The sequence below is a fragment of the Myripristis murdjan genome, chromosome 12 (genome assembly GCF_902150065.1).
Source record: "Myripristis murdjan chromosome 12, fMyrMur1.1, whole genome shotgun sequence".
Lineage (NCBI taxonomy): Eukaryota > Metazoa > Chordata > Actinopteri > Holocentriformes > Holocentridae > Myripristis > Myripristis murdjan.
In genome coordinates, this window is record NC_043991.1 from 29189448 (window position 1) to 29213964 (window position 24517).

A 24517-nucleotide genomic window follows, 5' to 3' on the forward strand; every position below is an offset into this window, starting at 1 on the left:
CTAAGCATATTTCTCAATACTGCATCCCCCCTCATGACTCACATGCGGTAATAAAAGACGTACTGCCCTGAAAGCAAATACACCTTTACATTACTGCACCGGAATGTGCGCATCCCATTACATCTATTTCTACACACAAACAATGGTCAATTGAGGCTGGGAAACAAGTATAAATATAAGAACTGCTTCGTGTAAAGAATATATAAATCATCACTCCCAAGAAATACTTGTGCACTGCTAGTGTGGAAAACGAGGAGGAGCTGAGCAAAGAAAAAAGCCTGTGTGATTCAACTTCCCCCAGCTGATGGGCGTCGCCTGCGCAGCTCCTCTGAAAGGTGTGGCGACTTCTCTAAACTATCCTACCGACGCTCCCACACTGCCAGCAGGCCTTTTTCTCTCTTAGGTAAGCCGCTAAATACCTTCTCCAGCGTTTGATGAGCTGCCTGGATGTCTTTGGTGCCTGTATACTTTTTTATCCTTTATTTCTCTGCCAGCTGTTGCTGAGGAAAACAGCAGCCTGTTTGCGTTTTCCTCGATCTCAACGGAGTGCATGCAAACCTCGACATTTTATTCAAATGACTGTCCTGTAGCTTTGTTCAGCTCGGCATCGCCTTCTGCTCAACTTTTAGAAGTGTCAGAATATCGTGTCCTCATTTATGTATTGATTTATTTATGAACTGGGAGAAGTGGGTCCCAGCAGTGCTGGCAGTGAAAATCAGAGGTGATAGGTTGAAGTTGGAGAGAAAGGTGTGGAGAGGTAAAGACGCACAAAGAGAGGGGGGGCCGAGAGCTGTCAAGCAAATGCAGTTATGAGTTTTATTTTAGTGAATAATAAGCCATGTAAGTGAATAAATATATTTTACATGATTATGCAAGTATGCAGTGAGTTATTAACATTCGTGGTAATATGTAAAGAAAGCATCCTCATAATAAAATGTTATGGAAATAATATAATAATAAACGCTTCTTCTGCACAGTTTGGAACTGTCCTCCACAGACATGTCTGTTTGGGTGAGTGTCTGTCCGCACACTGTTATCTGTGACTGATAATATGATTTATATGAAGGGTAAATTAGATTTAGGTTGAAAGTAAAAAGATAATGTAGATGATAACAGGATATTTGCTGACTTATATTCCAGGATGACTTGGACCTGCTGTTAGACTCCCCCTCCTCACTGACTGTGACAGTAAGTTGAACAAACTCTGTGCTTTCTAATTTCACACGGACTGTCATTTTTGGGCTGCAAGAGCCAGGCAACTTTTATCCTCACAACTTACTTTGTTGACTACCTGAGAAATTTTAAACAGTATGCTGGCAGATGTGTCAGACTTACACATTGCAGAGAAAACTTACCATTGTTTTGGCTTGTGCTTGGTGCAAATTTCCAGCCCTGAGTGTAACAGCATTTTTAATCGTACACATAGAAAAATAAAGGTACTAACTGGAACCGAATAGTTCTGTTCTGATGCCATAGAGGAACCAGTTTTGGTTCCACAAAGAACCTTTTAGCTAGAGGTTCCTTAAAGAACCATATGTACAGATGGCTTTTTAAAGAACCCCCAAAAGTGCCTCAAAGAGCCATCAAAAAATATTTCCTGTAGGAACCATAAATGATTCTTGAAAGAGCTTTAGCAAAAATAGGTTCTTTAAGAACTATTGTTAAGAAAGTTCTGTGTGGTTCAGGAAAGAACATTTTTAAACTAATTTTTCAGTATAAATGGTTCCTCGAGCATTTCAAAACAAATTATTATAGGTAGGTCAAAAAATATGAACATCAACGTTCCTTTTTCCTTCATTCAGTTACAGACAAAGTAATACATTTGTCATCTGTGACGGGCATTTTTCACTGCTTTCTGAAGGTTTATAGAGCAAACGATTAATAGATTAATTGAGAAAATGATGTGCAGATTAATCTGATGAAAAGAACTGTTAACTGCAGTCCTAATTTCATGCTGCCACCACCAAACTCAAAATGAAGAACCTTTAGTACTTTAAAGAACCACAGAAAGTTTGAAGAACCAGCCCCTAAATGAAGAGGTTCTTCAGTTGGTGATGGTTCTTTGTAGAACCAGAGAGCGTTTTGAAGAGCCATTTAAGAACCATTTTAGAGCATAAGTTTCTATTGTTAAAAAAACATTAGGACTGAAATGTAGAAAGTGGAATACTGAATATTAAACATGAACCGGTGTAATCACCAGCAGATGGATATGCATTTACATGTGCAGCACCTCTAATTATCATTCAGTTGTTTTCATCGTGACATGACTTGACTTGTGAGTGTGTTTTCTGTGTTTTTCAGTCCAATGCAAGAGGAACTGTGAAGGACAAGCTAGATTTCAAAGTGGTTGAGGATGTGGCTGCACTGAGGAAGGCCGTAGAGGGCATAGGTAGGCTTACACAGTCCCCTCCACCAGAGGGATTGCTGTCAGACTAATGTGTCAGACACTTTGATTCAGTTTCACCACATGTTCATTTCTACACTGTTAACTGGGTTACAGTGCAGGTGGAAGAACTTTCGCCTGTGTGTTTGCGTATGTGAAGCTGTAAGTGCATTGTTAATGGTAGCTTTTCTTTTTCTTAGGTACCACAGAAAAGACACTGATTGAGGTGCTGGCCCAAAGAAGTAATGCTCAGCGTCAGATTATTGCCAGTGCTTATCAGAAGGCCACAGGAAGGGTACGTAGACATGAGTACACCATTTTTTCTTTCAGATAGTAATTTTAGCTATGGAAGGAAGACTTGAAATTATTATATCTTTGTTGCACTGACCTCTCACATCATCTCTCTCCATCAGACGTTACAGGCTGACCTGGAGGGCGACACCCATGGAGACTTTGAGGACTTGCTAGTGGCCCTGCTAGCGCCCCCTGCTGTCTACGACTGCAAAGAAGTAATCAAAGCCATCAAGGTGAAACTGTGTTCAAATAATTTTAAAATAAATTGACCCTGCTTGAACATGCCTAAACAGATATTTAAATATGAAGGATTTTTATTTAATTAGCCTTAGTTTCCTGTTCAGTGGTATAGATTATGAAGTAAGGGTGACAATGCAGTGAAAATAATCTGTCATATTCAAAGCCCAAATCTTTTGTAAATTCAGTTTCGGAGATTCTGCAGATTTTCTTTAATCTGCAGAAATCATCAGTTTTCCTATGACGTTTTGGTTTTTGGTTGATTTTAAGTTCTGCCTCCTAAATATGCTCTGCTCAGTGTTAAAAGGGACTAAAAACGATTTATGTGTCGTGCTTTTACATTTTTTGCAGTTACAATGTGCTGTAAATTAATAATACAAAATGAACTTAAAAAAGCAACTGGAGGGGATGATACAGTTGCTTCATTTATCTGGTTTTCATTTGTTCAGAGCCTTTAGTTGTTCCTGAATTGTTTACATGTATGTGGTTATACTGTGCTTTTCTCTTCAGTGACCTGGCTCAGCAGTTCATCATTTAGTTTTATGGCTCAAGACTTCAGATGGTTTTCACAAAGCTCCGTCCCTCATGATCGTGTCATTTGTCAGGAATCTGTTTGGCCTCTCTGTCAGAGTTACCTGAAGCAGCCTGATGAGTTGGTGTGTGTGTGACATGCAGGGTGCGGGGACCACAGAGAGCACGCTGACTGAAATCTTCGCCTCCAGGTCCAACAAACAAATCCAAGCCCTGTCTGAAGCTTACCTGGCAGGTCGGTGTCTTCACTGCTTACTCGACAGTGCACCAGTTAGCAGGGCAGGATGATTGGAAAGACTTTGACAGAGGCTTGCTGTGTGTGTGTGTGTGTGTGTGTGTGTGTGTGTGTGTGTGTGTGTGTGTGTACGCTAGTGTTTTTCAGCTATCATACATTGATACTGTATAGATATTTTGAAACTGTTTTCTCTTCAATTCATCCAAGAAACGGGGAGATCACTGACACATGACCTGAAGTCTGAGGTGTCTAATGACTATGGCAAAGCACTGCTCCTCTTGGCTGAGGTACGTCATATTAAAACAATGTGATGCAGATGTGCTCTATCAACCACTAGGGACTGTCAAAGATTTATAGTTGCTCCCAAAGCAATAAAACTATTCAAGCTCAACAGCTCTGACCTGTTTCTGAGGAAAGGAATTTAATCAGTAATGCAGTATTTCTTCTGTTAGAGGCTTAGTTTGTAGAGACTGTCTTCACAAAAAAGGGAAGTATATCACCTTGGTTATGAAATTACATGAAACCACATGTATATATGACAATAACATAAATACAACACAGAAAGAGACTAGTCTTACTACATTAATAGTAGGTTTAGACAGAATGCACAAATACCATCATGAATGTCAATATCAGAGCTGTGTTTCTGTGTGTGTCCTCCCAGGGGAAGAGAGATGAGAGCACTCATGTGGATAACACCAAAGCAAAGGCAGATGCTCAGGTACTGTCACCCACATTCAGGTCACACACCGTGTGGTCAAAGCTGACTTTTCCCACTTCCCTCTGTGTCTCTCTCAAATGTACAATACAACTACTGGTGTTTACTGGTGTTACAGTGTTATCTACAAAGCACATTTACTAACATAAAGTTTCAATGTACTTTGCCTGAATATTTCCATTTTGTGAGACTTGTACATTTTAGCCTGCTGCACAAGTTACTTTGCAGAATAAGGCATACACGGCACATGTAATATAATGCATCATTTAACTTTTCTCATTAAACCATCCAACAGTCTATGTGTAAGTTAGATCTGACACCAAGTAGACTACCCACAAACACTAAGGTACCACTCAGAGGTTAATTTATCAATAATTAAAACTCTGACAAGGACTGTTCTTCAGAATGAGCACTTGTCCTTTTCATGCTCAAGTTTTTAGCATTTTACTGCCAATACTCAGTTACAATTTTTAAAATGGCAAAGGATTTGAATACAACACCAGTTGTTTTCCAGTGACAAATAACTGTTAGTTTGTAAAAAGTACAGTGAGCGACTGAGGATACAAAAAATATTTAACATGAAGCCATCACTGTAAAACACAATTTGATTATCAGATTTTTTTGTTGTTGGAGTTGAAAATTGCAGCTGCCATCCATTACAAATAATAATATCCCCACTGCTGGCACACCTCCAGATCACAGTCAGACAAACAATGATGATTATTTTCATGTTGTTGCCTTGACCTTACACATTAGCCACTCATTTCCTCAGTTTACATAAACCACTGATTGGGTAAATTTTGAACATGCTTATGGTGGCCTTCCTACTGTCTAAGTGGCCAGGCCTGAACTTCCTGCATATTTGAAACTTGAGTCAGACAAGTCTGATCAGTGTTTTGTTGTGGAGTGATGTGATTCATTTCCTTAGAACTCTGCAGTCACAGCTCATTTTGATTTCCCCCTCTAATTTCTTATCTTCATCTCTCCTCAATCTGTGGCCACGTCCACACCCATCCTCCCTGCGCGCTTCCCTGCGGCCAGGCCCTGTACGAAGCAGGGGAGAAGAAGTGGGGGACTGACGAGAGCAAGTTTATCGACATCCTGTGCCACAGGAGTGTTCCCCAGCTTCGACAGAGTGGGTCGAGCATTTCCAACTAACAATTAATTCCTGCAGAGATCCATAATAAATATTGGTGTGATATTTTATGAAGTGTTATATTCAAACGTGGAAAGCATGTACATTTTTTTTTTTTTTTTTTAATAGCTCTGGTGGAGTACAAGAACTTGAGCAAAAAGACTCTGCAGGAGAGCATTGAGAGTGAGATGTCTGGCAACCTGGAGAAGATACTAGTGGCTATTGGTAAGAAGACTCATCATGTCTACTTCCTTACACTCATTTTGAGCAGTGCTTCTCAGTTTTATCTCTATGGTCCTGTGACTTCAAAATCATTTTTCATTCTCTTATTACATGCACTCAGCACCACCCATTTTGGCTGTAACATGGAAGGGAAAAATACTGTATGTGCTTTTTTTTTTCTCCAGTCAAGTGTGTAAAGAGTGTTCCTGCATACCTTGCAGAGAGGCTTTACAAGAGCATGAAGGTAAGCTATACAGTCTGTCTATCTGCATGGTCGGGGCCTTTTTAGCCCCAGCAACCACAGTTGTAGCTGTGGCTCCCAAAACAAAAGCCACAGATTGTTTTGTTGCATCCCATTCAGCCACACAGACCATTCCATTGGTCACCAGTGTTGTGGAAGGGAATGTTAAGCCACTGTTGCTGTGACAAAGTTCACAACACTGGCTGAAATGAGTGTCAACAGGCTTGTGTATAAAACACAAACTGTGCAGACACATGAGCAACCATTACCAAGTGAATTTATTGTGTGCTTTGATGATGAATATTTGGGGAATTCTCCACTTCCACTGTGGACATTGAAGATGTGAAGTGTGGGGAATTTGTTGAAGTGTGGGAGTTTGATTGCTTTTTGTTCTACTACTACATACTGACAGCAGAGGAGCACTTGTTGAGAAAGGAGAAACTGTATTTCTTTCTATTCAAATATGAAAGTTTCTTTTTCCTCAAGTATTTGTCCTGTTTTCCTGCTAATTCATTGCTCTGCTTGGTGCAGGGTTTGGGTACCACAGAGTCCACTCTGACCAGGATATTAGTCAGCCGCTCAGAGGTTGATTTGCAGGACATCAAAGCAGAGTACAAAAAGCTGTTTGGATCTTCTCTCCTCTCCCAGTTGGAGGTCAGTGCACACACCAACCCACATATATTAGAAATTCAGTGTTTATCTCACTGTACTTGTATTTGTAAATCTTATCTAATAAAATTTCAGTATTTAGTGCGTTTTGGACATGACATAATAGGGTCAAATATGGTGTACTTTAGCAACCTGGATGAGGTGAAATTTCACTGCGATGAACCTCACTTATTCTTGAAACATAGTTGTGATTTGTGATCTTTTTTTATGTTTGTCCAGTCTGAAGTGTCAGGTAGCTACGGCAATGCCCTGAAGCTTCTCTGTGGCCCAGACGAGTAACTCCTCCCACTGCGTGATGAGGAGCATGTGGCGTGCAAGTGCAGCTTAACCCCAAAGCAGATGAGATCCATGTGGGAGAAGCACCTCTGCTAGTGATGACCAGTAGTTCATGCAGTCGGTATTTTCGTACTGGGGTCATTCTCCAAAAACGGTGGAAGTGCTGTCACTTACTTTCGCAGATGCCAAAATACTTTAAGTTGACCTAATAATCACATTCATTATATATGTTTAGTAAATAAAGACTGTCTTTGCATTGATACAAATAGAAAAATATATAAAAATTTAAAAATATATAAAATAGGAATTTATTTAAAATGCCAAGTTCAAGGAATTGTCTTGTCACTTTCATCATACATGGAAGTGAAGCCTGTAGTTTTAATTTAAAAAAACTTTTTTTCATGAATTAAAGCTCATTCACATTTACATAACAATACATACACTGAATACAACATTGATATGATAAAGAAATAGAAATTATTAATAATAATAATATCAAATAAATATCAGTCACCCAAAATTACGTCATTGGTGTTACTGCTACACAAAGCACTTTTATTTTGAAGTAATGAACTGACCTTGAGGTACTTGCTGGATCAAGAGGCTATTTTGTGCAGTGCAGTGGACACAGGCATAAGGTAAGTCAGATACATCTTACTTTCTTTGTTTTAAATGTCATTTTATCTTAGAATTTTACGTAAAGCTTTTAAGTCTGTCATTGGTGTTACCCATTCCATGGCCCCAGGGGTAAACATTTTATCATAAAAATGTACTACATTGAAGAGTTAAATGATTTAGATATTGACTGAAGGCATGTGGACTGACAAATGGCAACCATTTTGTTCAAATTGTAGTTTTATTCCCAAATTGTCACTGGTGTTACCATCACTGGTGTTACTCTTCTTCCTGGTAACACCAGTTACATTCCTATAGAAATGAGCTTCAAAAAGACATTACTTGGAGAAAAAAGGTGAATATATTTAAATCTTTGTCTAATTGTTATCATTATTCTTGTTTGCTTTTACTTCAGAGAAAGCAGTGGCATGTTAACCAAGCAAGAGACAGACATCTGATGAGAACAGTACAGGCAGTCTTGACCCCCCCAGTCTTCACCAGAAAGATCACCTCCCCACATCTCAAGGTATACCTTTAAATTGAGAGGTTACAGTGTAGTAGGTATAGTATGTTGTTTCTGATGGCATTTTCGATTGTTTAAAACATGAATTGAAATTTACTGTTTTATTTTTATTGTCTTTGTTTTTGCTAAAGTTAGAATGAGATGAGATTTTTTTTTTTAAGCCCCATGGGGTTTTCTCACCTGCACAATCTGTTTCTTTGCTTGTCAAAAGGTTTGGTTTGTTGTTGTCTGCACATAAATAAATAAAAATAATAAATAAATAAATAATGTCTTGTTGAGAAGTCATTGGTGTTATATTGCGTCACTGGTGTTACTACATGTTTTTTTCAGGGGTGTGATATTATAAATGTATTTTTTAAAACTTTCTAGCAATTATTTGTTTGTTGATTCATGATGTAATCATTATTTGATACTTTTGAGTTAGTATCAAACATGTTGTTTGTCAATCCTTTAATTGTTGTTGGTTTGACAGAAAACAAAACTGTGGTGCAAATCAAATGTGTTCCTTCACGGTTGTTTAAATGTGCAATATTATCGTAAAAAAACAAGATAATCAAATATGTTTCATGGTCTTATCACTCTATTAATATGCCTTTAACTAAATATTCAGGCTGTGTTGAGAAAAAATATTTTTATAAACATTTAATGTTGCTTACATTACTGGTAACACCAATGACAAAAACACGGCACACTAATTCTTTAGTTAAATGTATAAAAATAATAAAAATACTTTAAGCTTGACTTGTTGTGGATTCATGAAGTTAAGAAGTTAGGTATTGCTGTTAAAGATGTTTTAGGGGTGTAAAAAGGAATGCATTTCAGCAGATTTGTGTCACCCAGATTCCACCTTTTCTGGAGAATGACCCACTGATGTGATTGCTTGAATTTGGATCTAACATTAGCTGGAACTATCTGTCTACAGCAACTTTTAATGTGAAATTACAGGAATATAAACCAAACATTTCAAAGATTTTCAAGTCCAGTCCCCTGTAGACAAGACTGAAGGAGTCTGATATGTGCTGTGTGCTCTCTCACTGAAACGCCTTGTGTTGCAGGGGAAAAAAAAAAAAATCAATACTACCTTTTATGGATATGAAGAGGCTGGTGAATGTTTTGATCAATATGACTATATTGTGTGTGTTCCTTGACTGACAGGTGTAATCACACAAACTGCACATTTGTTTATTCATTTTACCTTCTTGTATACTGTAATACAAACAGTTTAGTTTGAGAATACAACAATAACATTAAACTGGTTTTCAAACACATCATTGTTATAGCTTGCTCATGTAAAAAAATGAAAAAAATATTCCAATCCAGTGTTCTTGAGCAATGTCATGTCAGTGATATAAAATCAATTTTGTTTCTTCTTATCAGAGTTTAAAAATCTTTTACAAGGGAGACCTGGGCCGAGATGGCATCAGAAACTAAATCAGTCACACAAAAGAATAAAATCCAAAATGGTAAAATACAGTACACTGCATTAAAATAAAATACAATGCAAAAACGGACAATACATACCCAAGCAAAAGTGAAAATTACAGAGTGATCATGTGATAACACAGACAAGTGATACGAGCAACTAAAGCTGAGGTTGATGCACAGTCCAGGACCAAAATTGTCTCTCCAGCTTCAGTCTGAACAAAAGGCACCTGAAGATGTAGTTCACTGCTAACCCTTAAATGATGAGAGCCTTGTGTAAAGGACAATGTTGAGGGTGGATGCAAACACGTTGGTCATTGGCCACTAATGCTCTCAGTGTAGCATCTTATGCACATGAAAACCGACCTACCATGTCATATAAAGTTGAGGTGTTCTATAATGGGAGCAGGTGGTATCTCTTAAAGGTACCCAGAAATAAAGCTTTGCAAAGGTCTTGAGGTAGGAAACACATTGAGTGTGTTAATGTGGCTACAAGGACAAACAACAACACTGGGTACCTTTAAGGCACCATGACAGTGGGGGTCAAGCTTGGTTAAAGCAGATGAACAGGCCAACTGATCAGCTGAAGCAAAAAGACCAACTGATATTTATCTGTGGCAACAAACTAAATTCACCATGGAGGGTTTGAATAGGGTTTTAGCCATGACTTTACAAGGAACAGTCATTTTGGCTTTAAAACAAGCTTTGAATCAAGCAAGCCATTCTGCAATTAATTCAAATTTGCCTGCAAATTACTAAGTACAGTCCCAGGAGAGGCGATGCATGAGTAAAAAATTAGATCATCAGCATAAATGACACAGTGAGTGTTTTGTCTCATCTCGGATATTTCTATGAATAAGAAAAACCAAAGAGACTAAAATAGATCCTTGGGGAACTCCCTCACTGAAAACAACTGTGTCAGCTGGTTAGCCAGCTGCAATCGGTTAGATAACTCTTAAATCAAGTGATGATTTAGACCTGATGCTGCCTGTCATCAGGGTTTTAAGGAGCAAGTGAGTGGTACATAGTTTCAAAGGTCTGGGTTTAGTCCACACTTTATATTAGATTTTAGATCATCCAGTACTTTCAGCATAGCAGTTACTGTGCTACAGCCAGACCTACCACCAGACTGCATGCTATTTTAATACATTATTTGATCCCAATAATGACTTCCGTTGCTCAGACACAAGGGACTCCATGACCTTGGCTAAAGCAGCGGGGTTTGAGATTGCTCTATACTTCTTAATATCACAGGGATATCTGGATTTCAGAATTGGTATAGCAAAAGGTTGATAAATCATGATAAAATGATAAATACAGCAGTAAAAACTGAGGAATTGAAAAATGTCTGAGTGGTTCAGCGTCCTACATGTTAAGAGAAAACCAACCAAACCATACAAAGTTGATGTGTCCTGTAAAATGTCTGCTTGAGATTTTTTAAATTCAAGGCCATCTGGACCACTCAGCTTTTTAGGGTGTCAATAATTTAGGGCTATTTTTTTTGCATTACACACAGAACTGGAGGCACAAAGAGACGGGTGTAAAATGAAAATGAACAGCAGGATTTGCTGGAGTGTGGTTGTTGGGACTGAGCCAAGAGCTATCACTTCTGACTCAACCAGGAGACATTATAAAGTTCACCAAAACAAGCTGCCCAGACCTTGTTGAAATGCTTTATTTTATGGTTTTGTTAATGTTGCTGTAACCTACTCCGACACAGGTCATGAGGACCTTGTCCCCCCCTTTCATTTCATCTTCTGAAGCCTTCTGCGTCTCCATCTTGAACATGATCTGGAAGAAATCTCTAATGTGCCTGAGGAATTCGATCCTAAGGAGACAGAGTGAGAGATGTGCAGAGGAGGGACAAAGAGGAAAGAAAGTCATTAAGTGATTGAGATAAATGGGAACATAGTTTTTTGTTTGTTTTTTTATCTTCCAGAACATGCATGTCTTTTATGTCATATAATCCTAAAAGAGAGGATTACACCCAAACCATTTGTTGTATAAAAATGTGTTCCAACTGAGACAACAACACATTCTGGGCCAGGAGGAGGCATGAGGAAGCATCTGGAATAACTCATGATGGTAAGAAAAATGCTCAAACACCAAACAATACACAAAAGGCATGAGTCCCAAAGCGGTTTCCTTGGTTACTGCTATTCCACCCTGTAGAACCGATGTCACACCAAGGTCAAGTGCCATCAGTCTAAATCTGTATCTGCAATACAATCCACATTCTTAAAAAAGGCACCCAATGGAGTTTTCCTTATAAACAGACTTTCCTGCCAAAACACGCTGTTTGTGTCTGAGGCCAAATAAACATGTTGAATGCATTTCCTGTGTCAAAAGACATTTGCAAAGCCTTATTTGGAATATTCGGAAAGTTGCATTGTGTAAGATGTGGCATCTTGCTCAAGGCGTGATGCAAGGATATGTTGTGGTTAACAAAAAGGGGACCCGCTTTCCCTGATGTGCACGACAGCACCACTAGTGGTCACAAACCGCACTGGGCAAACTTGAACCGAATCCTCAGAGCCATGACGACAAACCTACATGATTCAAAGAATATTTACATAATTTCAGTTTCACAGAAGTCTTCACATGAATTTGCTGCCCATGGATTCCCACGCATACACACGCATTAGGCAATACACAGTGTAGGATCTGTCGTAAGGTGCGGAAGGGTGTATTGTGATGGCACTGCCAATCTTCAGTTATCATAGTACTGTACTTGAGAGGGACACAGCACCGGTACCATGATAACTGAAAATGGACAGTTCATTGTCCATTCATCACCTACTCCTCCTCCACGACGATGACACGGATGAGTCTGAAATTGCATTCCTGCTCAAGTGCGTTCTCTGAACCATTTATCACATCTGGACAGCTTGTTCCCAGCAACTCCTTATAGCTGAAATGCTGTGCAAACTGTAAAAAAGTCACTTGAGGCCCGTTTTGTTTATTTATCCTTTTAAGCCTCCTGTTATGTTCTGTAGTTTAAACTTCCACAAAATTATTATAACTAAAATTGTTATCAAAGTTTATGTGTCAAGTACTTTATGTTTCTTTGTTGATTACCTAAATAGCCCTTTAAATAAAACATAACTCCCTCCCACCCCCACTTATACATCCAGTATTCCTATTAGGCGACAATGGAAAAATATTCAAATCACCATAAAATCTCACTGATTGACCTAAAACTGGAAATAATTAATTTTTGGTGTTTTAATGGCTTTATATTATGTCTAAGTACAGATTTTTGTTATTTATAACCAATGCGTTACAAAATGTGTACAGGACATTGAAAACATATCATCATGTGAATTTCATCTTTACCCGGTAGTGCCCATTACATTAGGAACACTCATTAAATATGAAGCAAAATTTTTTTATTTAGAGACGTTAAACATTGGCTGGGGTCAAATTGACCCCAAACATAATGGGAGGGTTAACTGGCACAATAAGCACATCATGTACAGTACGCCTGGCACTTTTGTATGAAAGCAGAGGAACGGTGATGATGTAAATACAGTTGTCCCTCGCTATAACGCGGTTCACCTTTCGCGGCCTTGCAGTTTCGCGGATTTTTTTAGTGAAATTTTGCATGCTTTACTAGACTTATTTTTCTACGAAGGTTTGAACTTTGAGAGTTTAAACAAGAGAGAAAAGTGAGAAAATGTTAATGCCTGTCTGAGAAAAGTGTATAAAGTGTGTAGTGAGGGGTTTTACAGCCTTAAAACATCTATAATAATTGTAAAAAAAATAAAGCTGACTACTTCGTGGATTTCGCCTATTGCGGGTTAATTTTAGAACGTAACTCCCGCGATGAACGAGGGACCACTGTACACGTGCAGTAAGCAACCTGATAAAAGAGCGCCTGCAAACACACAAACATATACAAACGCAGCATGTCAAACAACTGGAAGAAAACACATATCCGAGGTTGATCGGAAGTAACATAACAGTGGCTGGTTTGTTTTTCACCACTGTTGTTTATTTGACCGGTGTTTCCAGTGGAAAGAGAACTTTGGAACATTGCCCCTTGCCAGGAGAGGACTGGTAGAACAATAACTACATGTGGGGTGCTCGGGGTTTTGCACTGGTGCACAACAGAGTGCATCCCTTAACTTATTATGAATAATAACTCAAGGGGCAACCTGGAAAGAAAAGTAGGATGAGGGGCTGTGTGTGTGTGTGTGTGCATATGTGTGTGAATGAGTGACAGCAGCTTACGTGTATGGGGAGAGAGGTCCCAGCAGCGCCTTGGACACATCCTGCTGGCCCAGGGTCATGAAGAGCAACGCCAGGCTCTGATTGGAGGAATCAACGCAGCCACCCTAAAACAGAGACGGGACGGCAACAAAAACAACACCAGAAACACGTCACCGAGGTGGAGATTTTTACGGAGAACTCGATCACCTCATGGGAGCAGATCAATACCTCTGAGAAAACGCTGATAGTCACATACACCTGAAAAACACAGGAGCACAATGTTGTGTTGGCACCTCGCAGCTCCACGACCGCAGATATTAAATGGTGTTGCTCATGTTCTGTGTCCACACACACACACACAGATTTAGCAGATTGAGAAAGCATGCATATGTATCAACAAGTAACATGACCCATACACACACACACACACACAGCCATCTGCAGAGCCACTGGGGTCAACTCTGGCTGTCACTAGCTGTTTTCAGCAGGACGGTTGGCTGTCGCTCTCGTTGACAGCCACACTGATGTGGACGTGACTGACCTGAGCACTGAGACCACGAGTGACAACTGTGTGTAGTGCTGATGTTAATGGGGAGTAAAAGACTAGAGGTCATCAGACTTTTTCACTTTGGACCCAAATTTAGATATTCATGTCTCAACCTGGGACCAAAACCAACTAAAACTCACTTTATTCTTATCAGACTTAAAAATATATCTATATCTATATCTATGTATCTATATCTATCTATCTATCTACATCTATGTATCTATATCTATATATAGATATAGATATAGATATATAGATAGATAGATATCTGTAAATTTGTCTATATATCTATATCTATCTATCTAAATATCTATATCTATCTATCTAGCTATCTATATATAGATAGATAGATATAGATATAGATAGATAGATATAGATATGTATAGATATATCTATATCTATATCTATAGATATATCTATATCTATCTATCTATATCTATATATAGATATATCTATAGATATAGATATATCTATATAGATATAGATAGATAGATAGATAGATAGATATATATATATATATAAAATTAAAAAAATCTACTTTGGTCCGAACCTAAAACCATCACTGATAACAGGCTGTCAAAAAGTAACTGATTTTAGAAACAAAAGACATTTTTAATTCCTAATTCAAATGCAGCCTAATTGGATTTCAAAACATGCAACAGCGATATGGTACTCTAACTGAATTTACAGCTTTGCTACATATTTTTTAGTCTCACAATAAAATGTTATTCTCCTCTTTTTCCAAGTCAGAGTGGGAAGTCCACCCTCCCAAAGCATAGTGTTAGTTGTTATTAGTTTCTGGGGAGTCCAGATGTAAGACAACAGCACGAGCCAAGATCTGAGCTGAGACAGTCTGGGGGAAGTCCTTATGCTTCTGCAACCTCCTCGCCACTTTCTCTACACTCTTTTATCGATTGTTAATGTTTCTTCATCAATTTCAGCTCTGGTCCTTCTTTTCCTCACAGCTGCTTCCACCCCCTCCTCCTCATTCCTAACACTTGCTCAACAGGCTTTCCTTCTTGCCCTCAGACCTTCAAGCCTCATGCCTTCTTTTTTTCCACATATCTGAGATATTTGGAGGACAGAGGATCCAGTCTCTCTCTGTAAGTAATCACATGCCATCATGATTACTCCACGGCTAAGCTATCTGTCCATGAAGCCACATTCTCCATCCAGCATGAAGACCAAATAAGACTGGACACACCCTACATAATATTCTTAACCTAATAAAGCAAAAAGCTATTTTTGTACATTTTTATAGTTCATAATATTCCTGTTATGTCCCATATTAAGAATTTTGAAGATATGGGACAGCTGAGGCCACATGGGGTCAATTTCTTGTCCTGTGCATCCATTCTTACAAAATGTGTAGACTGCCTATGCGATGTAGGCCCCTCGAGCGGCAGCATGCCATTGTGCCAGCTGGTCAGCAGCAATATGATTCAATTACATAATCATATCAACAAAACCATGGTGACATTGTTTTCAGAAAGCCATCTAATGTTGACAAGGCAGGGATTCTCTAAACTACACTCCCTCTTTGACTGGGTGAGGTCAAAATGACTGCCTGAGCTATGAAATCACACATCTGAATGCCGGCGCATATTTTTTTATGACTTCGGCAACGTCAACACAGCAACACTGAGGGGTCATTTTCAGCGAGAATTACACTTCACTTCCATCACAAGACAGCATTCTCCTCCGTTTAATGAAGTTAAGATGCCACAAGGGGAAAGCTCTGGTTCACTAGTGTATACTCTCTGTAAACAGGATACTTGGTCAATTCTTCATATATTAAATGTTCAAATCCTACATATCTTAATTTCTCTCCCTTTTCCTTTTATTTTGTAATTTTTTACCTCACTGGACAGCATTTTGGTCAAGATGTTATTTTAAAATCTCTAGAAACAGCTCTATAAATAAACTGACTTGTCCGTGTCTAAACAGAACATCCAAAATTAAACTTAAAACCCACAGTATTATATAATATTCTCCATTTAAAAAAAAAAAAAAAAAACAGCATTCTAACCAACAAGAAGAGCACTGGGTTTATATCCACCGGGCCTGTTTGTCCGTGCGTCCATGCCTTCTCCCTGCCGCCTCCTGTAGCACACACACTGTGGAAGTGCTGCCATGTCCGTTCCAGGTAACTCAAACGTCATGACACTGCAACACTTTGTGAGTAAAATAATATATTCTGAGATGTTTCGATACCAAACACTCCATCCGTTCTGACAGCTGTGTGGGATTCAGCTGACTTCAGGCCCTGCCTACAGGGGACGCGTTGCAGACAGTTAGACCGCCAACCTGCCATTAGGCCTTCTGGAAAAGTCCCTTGAATCCTTAACATCAAAGTCAACCCCCCCCACCCCACCAACAGTCGACTCCAAATGGGACGTTTGTGTAACAGTAGACAAACTAATCCAAGAAAGCCCCATCCACTGACTTTACACAAGCACACGTTACTGCAGAGCAATAACAGAGGTTGAGTTGACCGGAAAAAAAAAAAATTTGAATAGCAGAACTGCAATGCACAAGGCCACCACACAATAAACTCAAGCGGTTCAGCTGCTGAACAGTGGGAGATATAAATGTGAATGGTTCCTGATTCTGGCCTAATCCCATGTGTTCTTGTTACAGTGGAGGTGAGGGCCACCAGTTACTGCCCTGGACTGGCCAACAAGCCAAACAACAAAACAGACTAAAAATCAAGTTAATCCAGACTTGGCAAAACAATCATGTTTTGACTGGACCCAGTGCCTAAAACACTCCAAGTCTAGATATCTTACCGAGCAGCATAAGCAGTATTATATTCTACCCCTCATCCCCACCCCCACTTAGTTTAAGCTCTAAAATGGAAATGGAGCCACATGTAAATGACAGCAGAGAGACGTTCAGGGACGAGGCACATGACAAAATACTTAAAAAGTCCTGACCTGCCAAAACAGGCCTTCACACAGCCATGATATTATAGCAACTAACTCCCACAGCAGTTTCAGAAATTTAAAGTTGGACCAAGTGTCGAGTTTGGCACTTACGTCAGCTCCCGTCCATTTCAGGCGTCGTTTCCAAAATCAAAATGTTCATCGTGCACCTCTGGTTTACTACAGCTACGAGTTGACTGTACTGATTAACCATAAAACAAACAGGCACACACATACGGGGCGCCTATGCCCTCAAATGCAAATCCGGCACCACCTCTGTCCCTTTCATAGCTTCAAACATTAACAATCCCGGCAAAGGGTGGTCACGCGTCCATCTCATCCCGCTGCCATCCGTTCTCCTCTGCTGTTGCTCCAGCGCCGCCCGGCAGCAGCAGCAGCAGCAGCCCTGTCCTCCCGCTGTCGCTGCCAGCCATCGGCCAAACGCTGTGAAATTTCTGGATGTGGCCGGTGAATTTATATGTTCTACCGGCAACTTTAGCATTTTAAAAACAAACAAAAAAGTTCAGAAAGGTTGCATTTCTGAATCCACCCTCTGTTGCTGCTAAACAGAAACTTTAGTTCCCCGCCCTGCTGCCTGCACTTAGAGGGTACATCCAACAATATTCGCCTTTCAGAGCTAATCAGCACTACCTTGTCCAGCTAACTGGACTCACATGGCTCTTATGAGAGAGGGGTGAGAGACAGAGCCATGCGGTGGCAAACATACAGAAATCGCTGGATCTAATTGAATATGTTTTGAAGAAGTGGGCTCTTTTTCCTGTGTGTGTGTGTGTGTCTGTGTGTGTGTGTGTATATATATGTATGCAAGATTTTCCATGTCTGCATATGGTTATAGTGACGGCTCTGTTAGCGGTGCCTCATCGTTATTATATTACACTTAAACTTCATCTGTGTGTTTTCCATGTCCTGAAACTGGCTGCCTTAAATCATCACTCAGGAACATAATATTCAGCTGACACATCATCTACTGCATCAGCACAAGTGTTAAAAAATTACATCAGTTTGATGAGTGCAATCACAACCATCTGACCTCTTCAGAGAGCTTGTGTCCTCAAAATATTACATATTATGCATAAAATAAATTAAAATATGGTATGTGGTATTACGGAAACTGCAGTAAAATTTCACTCAGGCTGTTATAATTCATTGGTGTACAATATTGAATTATATTAGTTCAATGCGTAAAAAGCTGTCAATAATACTGGTCTCTCAGCACTGTCCTGCAAACACACCTACAGAATTAAATAAATAAAATGCACATTTCATTTAGTCTTATGATAATCTACAGTAATTTTTGTTTACAGAAAATAGAATTTCCCATCTGCACACGAAATTGAGAACGTGAACACTCAAATCTGCCAAGGGATTGTTCACTGAAATAACACTGGAGTAAATATCCAGCTGTCCGAGTCACACTCTTCCACTACTTCCTTTGACGACGGCATTATCAAACAGGCCAAATGGCACCAAATAAATGACCGCTGCAGAGGTCTGATTAGAATGGGAACGCCCTTTCTTCACTTTCTCATTCCTTGGTACTGCCCTGGGAGAATTCTCTCTCAGCAAAACGCCGGACTGGAGTTGCAAGTCATTACCAGGGAATGTGGGTAAACAAGGTTGCAAGTGTGGTTGTTTATATGCTGCTATACTTACGTGACCTAACTGACTCTGTGTGTGTGTGTGTGTGTGTGTGTGTGTGTGTGTGTGTGTGTGTGTGTGTGTGTGTGTTTGAGTCAGTGAGTGAGGGATTCCCCAAAAATTTTCCTCCACAGAGGGCATCAACAGTAGTGCTGGGTATCGATTCAAATTTCAAGAATCGATTCGATTCCAATTCACAAGATTCAGAATCGATTATCACGATTCGATCCGATATTGATTTGGTTAGTTTTATTAAAAAGCATTTTGAGCTGTTACTGAATTACATGCCTGTCTTGCTATGCAACACATTAATACTTGTATTATATTGTGTCATTTGACAACAAATTAATATAGGTATTGATAATTAAAATGGCTGTAAGACTGGTAAAAAAGGCTAGGACCACCTTTTGTTGCCCAGAAGAGATATGATGCTCAAACACTTGGTATGTAGTGTTAGTGTATGTTTATGAGTTGTAGAACATAATAAATTATCTTGCAGGAGTAGATGTTTATCAGTAAGCGTGAGTCAAATAATTTAACAATATGTTAAATTATTATTTGTTTTAAAAAATTTAAATTACTTATCAAACAGACCTAACAATTCAACTACCAATGAATGAGCAGTAGTATGCCTGTGATAACATAGATAAGTAAAAAAAAATAAGTTGAAGTGATACCTCTTCTCTGAATAGACAAGCTAAGCCAGTGTGCCGCTGTTAGTCAGTGAAAATAGAGCGGAGTGGCAACTCTTCGCTTTGTTACACAATCTATGTCAGTGTGCTGCTGTAGCTGCGAGTAGCTGCAAGTTTCTTTGCCTTTTGGACTTGTACGGTGCCGGTGCAGTTGTTGTAATGTTTTTTCTTGGTGGTGCGGGTGCAGGTGAAACCACTGGAGGGGTTGTGCCACCCAGATTTACTTCCCTCCATGTAATTTTCCCTAGACATATGTTCATATTCCACACAAAAACAGCATTTTTTTATATATATATGTATATATATATATACATATATATACATTAAAAGATCGATCTTTTGGCGTACAGATCGATCCATGGGAATTTAAATGAAGATCGATTCAAAATCGGAGGATCGATGCCTTCACAAACATTAATAAAAGAATGGCTCATTCTAAAGAGCTCACTGAATTCCAGAGTGCTGCTGTATTAGTAATGTAATAGGATGCCACTGTTTCTGGACAAATCTAGACAAATCAATCAATCACAGGGACAGAAAACTTGAATCCCTACAGGTGGCATGAAAGTGTTTCATCGTTTTCATGATAGCCCTGTTTTTCTTACTTCCATAAAAAGATTTTCCTTTTGCACCAACTGTGCTGTGAAGATTACACGCTTCTGCCTCAGACTTGATGGCTAACAAAGTCAGAAAGTGGGTGTTGCTAAAAATGCCATCAAGGTTGTGTATCCTCCACCAACAGAGAATGGGCTTAGCACGGAAAAAGAGGCACTGCGGCAGCTACGGCAAATTACACAGAGAATTAAATACAGCAATAATGGCGCTCAAGTCAATTATTTCCTCATCAGAATTCCACAAGCATTTCCATAGCTGAATTAAAATTGGTTTTATGGTTTATTTGACTAAAAGGGCACAAGCCATATTTGTGTGAAGGCTGAAAATTTTGGCTGGACTTCTGAATCTGACAGCAGGTTTGTGCCTTGGAACGTTTCCAGGCCACAGTAGCTATGCCAATTGCCAGTGAGCAAAATCTTTTCATGGCCTTTTCAAAATAGCCTAGCTGACCCTGTAGGCCAGTCACGGATGAGAGGGGGATTATGAAAATTACTGAAGTGCTGAAAAGCAGCTGTTGAATTTTGACCAATTAAAAATTCATGTCCGAGATCAAAACAGAGCAAATCCCAGACATGTACCATGAATCTTTTCATCCAAGCCCGACTTCAAGAGCCGCATCACCAATGAGTGTGCGTGTGTAATGTGTCCATGTCTGTAGGCGTCGTTGCAGTGCTCACCCGATATATTTCCTCCAAAAGAAGTTTGGCACAGTCCCTGCCAAGGTCCTCTGGAAGAACAGGGTCGCCCTGACCCTGAGGCGTGGACGACATCTCAGCGCTGAGGAAGCAGCCAGTCAGAGTCTCCGCCACCAGCGTCAGACCAAAACCTGGAGATCTGCAGTCAAGAGACGGCAAATATTTGGGGTCTGGTGAATGGGTGCAGGCACTGATGACGTGAACAGAAAATCAGCTTTGAAAGGAGTAAGGCAGAGGCATTTTTTATAATTCTGGTGAAAGCAGTCCAGAAAAAAAAAAAAGCTAAACAAATACAGATCACGGTGCGTATGGAGCAGCAGCACCAGACCAGCTGTGAGCGTGTTCAGGCTCTAAATGCATTTCAAATCAACTCTGGCACAATGCTTATTCCTGCGTCTGCTCCCTCAGTCGACTGTGCTGCACTAGGCTACACTTTAAATGACCAAACACTGAGGGAAATTAAAATGCATGACACAAAACAGAAAAATGTTACCAGGCAGAGGAAATTACAGCAGCGCTTTTGACCGTTCAAGCTGGCAAAAAGCATTACATCATCAAATATTATTTTCCATTATTACACTCTTCAAATAATTTTGAGCACTGACAAAAACACGTGAAAGCACATTTTCACCGATTACCATGAATTACAGTGAAAGCACTCACTTGCCAGAGTTGGCCCCCTTCATGTGGTCGGTGTGGATGTAGATATCTGGAAGGCACTGGTTGAGGACGCTCCTGGCAGAGTCCACGATGCGGTTGGCCATTTGGGGGGAAACTCTCACTGAGTATCTGTGTTCACATGGTCAAGGAGGTTCGATGTATCACGTGGAGGTGCTGGTACAAAAACAGGAGCTGCATGGGAATGAGTCCACTTGTTGAAGAGTCCAGCAACCACAATCAGAGGCACGAATGACTGCCATATATTTATCTAGCTATAAATATCTACATCTATTTATAGGTACAGATATTTATAAAAACATGTTACATTACTGTACCCCTGAGTCAAAATTACAGCTCAGTCATTATGTTGATTGAAGAATTTGTGTGCTTGCAAAACCTAATAGACAATCTACAGGCACACAGACACCTTTGTTTAAACATAAATTTAAATTAAACACGTAGAAAAAGAGAGAGTGAGAGAATGAGAGAGATATATCAGGTAGGAGTGGATGATATGGTAAAACAAATCAAATATCACAATATCATGGACTGAATACCTCAATATCAGGATTAGGATACAAGGATACAAGGAAGTTTATTTGTCATTATACAACAGGTTGTATAGTGAAATTAAAATGTGGTTCCCTCTTGATTAATTAATTGATTAATTGTTAATTGTTGCTTTCATAAGACACTTAGAGTGAGATTTTTCATAAACATTCATCAGGAATGTGGATATGATGACCAAGCAGGGAGAGGCATACGACACAACAGCTACAGCAGTCTACCGGTTAACTTCAACACGAAAAAGATACGCTACTCCCCGGATCCTCTTGATCTTCCCGGGGTCGGTAAACAGGACGGGCCTGACGGTCCTGCGGACGGGACAGGTGAAGACCACCTCTCCTCCACCACCAGGTGCCATACCCCTCTTCACCACCTGGGGTCAGCAGCAGGGAGCGCGAGAGAGAGGGGAAGAGAAACTGACTTGGTTGAAAACACAACATTTCATCTGCGTGCCGCACATATCAGGAGGAAGTGTGAGATAACAGGAGAAAAACCTGCAATATCATATCTGAAAATCAAACTGTTGTGTTTTCTAAAACTATGAGCGGACACTGCACGGCCAGGAAACACTGTGCTGCCCTCACCTTGATATCCAAGCCCTCTCCTTCAAGGCCAAACTTCTTCATCAGAGGGATGGCTGTGGACTTGAGCAGGTCAACCTGCAGCACACAAACAAAGCACTGGTGTGACTCCAGGCTGCTGGAGGCCAAACTAAGCCAGAAGAAGAGGAACTTAAACAGGGAACAAAAGGTAATAGCTGGTCTCTGATTTGAGGGAAGGTGTGTGTCCTCACTGAGGGATCGGTCGGGTCGTTGGTGACTCCCCTCAGCGTGGCCCTCAGCGCAGTCTTCATGAACGGGGCCAGCATTAACAGGGCCTCGAGGTAGTAGCCGATGGAGCGCTGGGGGTTACAGTCATGCTCCACAGAGCCACCACACAGCAAGCCAGGCTGGTAGAATAAAACAGTACCTTGACGGGACAGAACAGGAAGTGTGAGTCGATGTTTCAGATAGCTGCACATTCCTGAGGCTCACGGTCGTGTGCTAATGGAGCCTCTGTGCAGAAATCCAGACCAGTCGGTGGGAGAAACACAAAGAAACAACCTACATTTTCCAAAACACTTACAAAATGGAATCTTGCATAGAAAGTAAGATCTCAGTTTGGGAGAGAAACGCTGTTTTATTCGAATTGACAGGCGGATGACAGAGGATGTTTAAAGATTTATGAAGGTTTTATTGGTTGAAATTTTCATTCCCAGCCACTAGAGCAGGATGATGTCACTGTTTAAGATGCTCTGCCTCACAGGAAGTAGAAGTCATGTGAGGTCAATTCATGGGGACTTTAAGTGTCACCTTAGGCTTCTTTGTAAAACAAATTTGCTTATTGTGTGGTCAGATTATCAAAACTAAACAACAGCCATATCACAGACCTTAGCGCAGGTAAGTGTCTGCATTGTGAAACTCACCTGTCTGGTTGATCTCTATTCTGGTGCCGTTGGTCACTTTATCTAATAGCCTGATGAAGCTGGCCTCAAAATCTGGAGGAAAAAAAAAAAGATCAGAAATTGTAGCATGGCGAGCCAGTCTTATTATTAACATCTGAACATTTGGAGTGAGAATTTGAAGCCCAAACTCAATGCCAAGAGTTAGCAAACTTTTTTTTTTTATTTTTTTTTTATCTGAGCTAGGTCACAGCTGCCCATATGTTAGGATTTAGTGTTAATGAAGCCATCTGACAGTGGCTGCTAGATATAAGTTTCCACAGAGCTGAGGCACTGGCTGCAGGGTGGGTGTGCGGGGAGGACACACTCACTCTTCCAGGGAGTGGCACGACCCGTTGATTCTGCTGGAAAGAATGACTCTGATCCCGCACACACACTCTGTAAACCAGCCTGACCCCTCCGACCACAGGCTCGACGCTCCCACTGGCAAACACTAAACCTGCTTTTCCCCCCTATCTGCCGTGTGTGGTGTACTCTGGAGCCGCTGAGGTGCTGTACCATCATTCCCCCACATGTGATGCCCAAGAAATAAATGCACTTCCAACTGCGTAACAGCTAGCATTAGCTGGCAGGCTAACCCAGCTGAGAGATTACGACGCCACATGTGAAGAGTGGAGACTCACCGCGCAGCCCGGGGTTGTCATCCCTCGATCGGATGTTTTTGATCTTAACCCGTTTGCCGCTCAGTGTCGACAAGACGAGGCGCTGCCTGAAGAAATTGCAGCCGTCGTATGTGAGCGCTTGGCTTGCCATGTTATTGTTGTTTCTGTCTGGATCCGTGGAATCCACGTGTGTTTGTCTGGGAGGAAAGTGGGTGGGAGGCGAACGTACGGCACGGCAAGAGGGTCAAACTTGCCTTTTTACGATGCAACGCCTCAGCTGGCCACTAGATGGCGTCTGATTCCCACATACTGACACCGGGCCGCTGAGTGGCTGCTTATTAC

At 40.4% G+C, this 24517-nt stretch overlaps 2 protein-coding genes across 3 annotated transcripts; one reads left to right on the forward strand and one right to left on the reverse strand.

Moving 5' to 3' along the window:
* The first annotated feature begins 287 nt into the window (after positions 1-287).
* Positions 288-9214, forward strand: anxa3b (annexin A3b). The gene is made up of 15 exons (XM_030064926.1): positions 288-403; positions 978-1011; positions 1141-1188; positions 2302-2389; positions 2584-2678; positions 2797-2910; positions 3590-3680; positions 3888-3967; positions 4345-4401; positions 5440-5533; positions 5663-5758; positions 5941-5999; positions 6528-6650; positions 6885-7072; positions 8946-9214. Exons 2-14 carry the CDS (start codon positions 1000-1002, stop codon positions 6942-6944), a joined length of 1017 nt encoding a protein of 338 aa, XP_029920786.1. The 5' UTR covers positions 288-403; positions 978-999; the 3' UTR covers positions 6945-7072; positions 8946-9214.
* Positions 9215-10996: 1782 nt separating this feature from the next.
* rcl1 (RNA terminal phosphate cyclase-like 1) lies at positions 10997-24409 on the reverse strand. Of its 2 annotated transcripts, none has more exons than XM_030064925.1 (9): positions 24197-24409; positions 23538-23609; positions 22866-23041; positions 22657-22731; positions 22321-22445; positions 21509-21634; positions 20828-20984; positions 13735-13838; positions 10997-11329 (listed from the first exon to the last, which is right to left on the reverse strand). In XM_030064925.1, the coding sequence occupies exons 1-9, from the start codon at positions 24324-24326 to the stop codon at positions 11176-11178; spliced, it is 1119 nt and encodes a 372-aa protein (XP_029920785.1). In that variant the 5' UTR covers positions 24327-24409; the 3' UTR covers positions 10997-11175. The 2 variants fall into 2 exon arrangements, with proteins under 2 accessions (XP_029920785.1, XP_029920784.1); XM_030064924.1 differs by lacking the exon at positions 24197-24409 and adding an exon at positions 23885-24028.
* Between the last annotated feature and the right edge of the window lie 108 nt (positions 24410-24517).